This window comes from Microchirus variegatus, assembly GCF_963457635.1.
Source record: "Microchirus variegatus genome assembly, chromosome: 14".
NCBI lineage: Eukaryota > Metazoa > Chordata > Actinopteri > Pleuronectiformes > Soleidae > Microchirus > Microchirus variegatus.
In genome coordinates, this window is record NC_139815.1 from 22,527,494 (window position 1) to 22,532,659 (window position 5,166).

Consider the following 5,166-nt stretch of genomic DNA (forward strand, 5'->3'; position numbering starts at 1 on the left):
TGACTGTACGAGTTCACCTACAGCTATAGTTGAGGTTGTGGGAAGTTTTCATGTGATCCATGAGCAATATGGGATGACTTTCATATCGGCGTCTGAGGCGGAGCTGTGTGGCCTTAGAGGTTGTGTGCTGTGTTTGATGAGAATGAACACGAACACTAAATCTTAACAACTGAAAAAGGTTTTGGAAAACAACAAAACAACAAAGCTGTAATAATTATCCTTACCTCTTTGAAGTCTGAAAGGAATCATTCTGCGTTTTGAAGTGGGTGTTGCACACTAACGATAATGTTGAAGAAGGAGACGGGAGAATCTGAACACATTGGCTCCTGTGTTATATACACTAACTATGCAGAAGTACCTTATAAACTGATTGTTTGTGGTTCCACCAAGGTGCACCGTACTGTGTTTACACATGATATAGTCGTTTTAAAGGCACTGAAGTGACTCGTTTCCTTGTTAAATAGCAACAAACAATTTGGAGGATTTATTGGCAGAAATTGACAAGCGTATCCACAAATGTGTAAACACTCGTAATTGTTTTTAAATACAAATTGTCAAAATGTAATTTACGCCGTGGCCGCAGCAGACCAAACAAACTAAATTTATAGTGACGCAAATGGAGAAGAGCAGCACAACGATAACCACAGTTACCCGACACACTTAGGAAAGGGAGAATCATAGTCTGTTGCAATCTGCAGTCTCACCATTTTATTTCTTACGTAAAGGTCCTTTAAGGGATTTTAATTGGCAAACTTGGGCCAATATATATGGTCAAAAACATGTTAATTACTGTATTATTTCCTCCAAGGATTAATGAATATTCTGTTTCTTAATATTTATGTATTATGAGATGTCTTGAATCGAATATTATTTAAATTGACTCTGACCCATTCTCATATGGCAGAGAAATAGTGAACTAAACTGTGCAGCTTGATTGGAAAACACCCTAATGGATTATTCCACATCCATATAATGTCACAATCTTTGACCTATGGCTTCACGCTGCTATTGCAACTCTTTATAAAGCTGAGGATTTTCTTTCTTCCCGTCGAGACGCAAGCACGAGTTTGTTGTTAATGTTTCAAAAATCTCGCATGACACATGCAGGCGCCGAGTGGTCGACGACAAGTGTTTGCAGCTGAACGTCAGAGACGGTGACGGAGCTGTTGTGTGCTTGTTTCAGATCAGTCAGTTGTGAGGAGGACAGTAGCAACAAGACGCCGGCTGCGGGCAACTCAAAACTAGGATTACGTCAATCTAATATCCTTTTTGCCGTATCTGATTCTCCAGATGGAGAATCTAGATTAAGGACACATTCGCAGTCATGTTTGGTGTCTGAGCCTATATATGTCAGATGGTTTTCATCTGTCTTAAATGACCTGAGGTTACAATGGGCTAACGAATGATGATGATATTGTATTGGATCCTTGCTCAGTTGTGTGCGGATGTAGAGTTCACATAATTGGGGAAATGGGTCTGGTTCTGCCGCTCTAAATGAGATCGAGTGGAAGTTATTTTGGAACGTACAAAATATCGTTTGGTTTTTGTTGCCTAAGAATCAAGCGGCAACTGGTTGTGACATATCGCCCGTATAAATCTGAAAGTCTTTAAGTCTCCGGAGTCACGTTTTGATGTCGACTGTTGGTTTTACCACTAAAACGAGTTGGCAAACACTCACTCACTCACTCATTTAAACCACTTTATCCTACATGAAGGTCACTGGTGCCAATCCCAGCTGACATAGGGCGGAAGGCGGGGTCAGGTCACCAGTACATCACAAAAAACATTCACTCTCACACTCGAGGTCAAAGTGTTCAATTTGCCTAATCGGCAAATCTGCACTGTAAAAAGTAACCCATAGAATTTACCCAGTAAATCTGAGGTAACAATTTGCATCAACTTTTTTGGGGGTAGATCTAATTCCATTAGTATAAAATAACTGAAATAAAAAGCTATGAAATACTTAAATAAAGTGGGTACAATTTACCTCACATTTATGTTCAGCAGCTACTTACTAATTGAAATTGGTAAAATGATCTCTTGTTTGCTAGTAGGTTATACCTGATAATTACTAATCAAAGTTAAAGGTGCCATATGTAAGAATGTGGCCAAAGACGGTTATTGCATTCAAATTCAAAATTCTCTCTTCATGAGGTCTTTAAGGTTTCGTTTTCTGACGGAACTGGCCAGCCGTGGTTGCTCAGCAGCTGAGACTCTACTGACTGCAATGATTGGTAGACCACGGTAGGTGGCGCCACATGCCAAAACATGATTTCAACACAAAATATTTTTTTTTAATGCAAATATTTTGTCTGTACTGTTGTTGTTGGTGAGTTCAGTTTGTTATATGAACATTATTCCCGAGTCTCTGTGACATATTAGGAGGATTTTATGGCCAGTTGCTTTAGATTTATTACATAATGCACCTTTAATGAATATCAGTGAGAAACCATTAAACCAGAGAAGGTAAGATGAACCCCCCCCCCCCCCCAAAAAAAGACTTTCAGATGGTTCATCATCTCCATCCATCCATTGTCTACCGCTCACCATTCACTCACATTCTCACGCCTACGGTCAATTTAGAGTGACCAATTTACCAAATCCCCATATTGAATGTTTTTGGACTACGGGAGGAAACTGTAGAACCCAGGGAATACCCGTTCACACACAGTCAGATCATGCAAACTCCATGCAGAAAGGCCCTGGGTCACAAACACGGGTCAGTCACATCATAGTACCATAAACTGCACAATGTGGAATCAGATCATGTTGAATCGAAACATTATAATTGTCGTTGCTGAACATGTATCTTTAAGGGTTTGTTGACAGTGGATCAGGCTGTTGTCGCCTTTACAGCCAAAAGACCCGACCCGGTCAGAACAAGGGCCTTTTCTCCATGTTCTCCACCTGTCTGCGTGTGGGTTTTTCTCTCCGGGTTCCTCCCACAGTCCAAAAACGTGCAGAGGTTAACTGGGCTAATCTAAATTGACCATGAGCGTGAGAGTGAATGGTTGATTGTCTCTACATGTGTGACGACATGCAGCCAGTCCAGGGTGTACCCCACCTTTTGCCCAATGTGTCAGCTGAGATCGGCCCCAGTGAACCTCCTGCGGAGGATAAAGCACAATGAATGAATGAATGAATGAATGACTGTGTATCAGCAGAGTTTACACCAGAGGTGCTAAGTTCCCTTTGACTGGTTTCAACCAGAGTGCAGATGTGGCCCTGTGAGTTCTCAAAGGTCAAAGGTCAAAGCACGGAAAAAGTTTCCAAATAAAGGGGCGCAGTTAATGAATGTATTGCACCTAAACGCTCAACCCTAACCCTTATGAAATGTCACTACATATTCGTTAAGGTCACTGGAAACCGAAGCAGCTCAAACATGAAAAACCTGAGACCTACAGCTAATAATAATAAAAAAAACTCCATGTTGCTTCTTTATGAGACAGGACTGAAGACCAGCTGACTGCCTCATGAGAGGCGGAGTCCTCCCAAGTTTGTTTTTTTCCTTTTTTTTTCTCCTCCAGAATCCAGCATCACTCAGAAACAGCGCAAACAGGTCCTCAACTCTCCAGATGGATGACAAGACGGACTTTGTTGTCTGTTGCCTGGAAAGGACTGAAGTGACGCTCAGGAGTTTGGTGGAGGCATCGTGAGAGTGAAGAGGCATCAACTGTGAGCGCGACAACAACTTGGATCCTTTGGAAGGATTTATTTTTTGTTTTTGCGCGCGCGGAGACGCACATGTGCACACACTGACAGACGCGCCGGTTGGAAACGTATTCGTCAACGTGTTGATGTGTTGAACAACTACAGTACATTGACTGCAACAACTGATGAACCTCCTTGCGCCTTCATCATCCACCAGGACAACTCATTATTATCATTCCCAAGTCAGACATGGATAGCACCAACTTTTCCTACCATTTCCCCTCTCTCCTCCACATGGAGGAGAACCAAGTCAATGACTTCATAGAGGAAAATAACACACTCTCTTCCGGCGGGGACCAACAATTTTTGGGCTGCGTGCAGATCCGCATCCCTCAGGAACTCTTCTTGGCGCTGGGGCTCATCAGCCTGGTGGAGAACATCCTGGTGATCCTGGCGATCATCAAGAACCGCAACTTGCACTCGCCCATGTACTACTTCATCTGCTGCCTGGCTGTGTCCGACATGCTCGTCAGCGTCAGCAACGTGGTGGAGACCATATTCATGCTGCTCCACGACCACGGCCAGCTGAACCTGCACCCGGGTATGCTGCGCCACCTGGACAACGTCATCGACGTGATGATCTGCAGCTCCGTGGTGTCGTCGCTCTCCTTCCTGTGCACCATCGCCGCGGACCGCTACATCACCATCTTCTACGCGCTGCGCTACCACAGCATCATGACCACGCAGCGCGCCGTCGCCATCATCGCGGCGGTGTGGCTCGCGAGCATCGTCTCCAGCATCCTCTTCATCGTCTACCACACCGACAACGCCGTCATCGTGTGCCTCGTGACCTTCTTCTGCACCACGCTGGTGTTCAACGCCGTGTTGTACCTGCACATGTTCCTCCTGGCGTACGTGCACTCGCGGCGCATCATCACGTTCAACAAAAACCGGCGCCAGTCCACGAGCATGAAGGGAGCGATTACGCTCACCATCCTGCTGGGGGTTTTCATCCTGTGCTGGGGTCCTTTCTTCCTGCACCTCATCCTCATCCTCATCTGCCCCACCAGCCCCTTCTGCAACTGTTTCTTCCAAAACTTCAACCTTTTCCTCATCCTCATCATCTGCAACTCGCTCATCGACCCTCTCATTTACGCGTACCGGAGCCACGAGCTGCGTAAAACCCTGCAGGAGCTGGTGCTGTGTTCCTGGTACTTCGGCGCGTGACATCATGTGCATTCGGGGAGAAAAGAGCAAAAACTCTATAGTGTCGCGCGTCTCTCCCTCCTGAATAACGTACTTTAGTGTCTGAGGTATGAGTTTGGTGCGTGGCACTGTCCTCTGTGTCCTCTGGTGCGCGTCACTGTACTGAAAAAGGTAAGGACTGTGGGTCTGAAGAAGACTTCTGTACATGTCCTCCTGATTCATGTCTTCAGATGATTTTTTTCTGCTCTTACATTACACAGACATGTGTCACTTTATTATTTTTTTTAATGATTTACTTACAGAGAGGTA

General features: G+C 44.7%; 1 protein-coding gene across 1 annotated transcript; it reads left to right on the plus strand.

The window, feature by feature from the left end:
* Positions 1–3,900: 3,900 nt before the first annotated feature.
* Positions 3,901–4,878, plus strand: mc1r (melanocortin 1 receptor; the record flags this gene model as incomplete). The annotated part of the gene is made up of 1 exon (XM_083900613.1): positions 3,901–4,878. One exon carries the CDS (start codon positions 3,901–3,903, stop codon positions 4,876–4,878), a length of 978 nt encoding a protein of 325 aa, XP_083756739.1.
* Between the last annotated feature and the right edge of the window lie 288 nt (positions 4,879–5,166).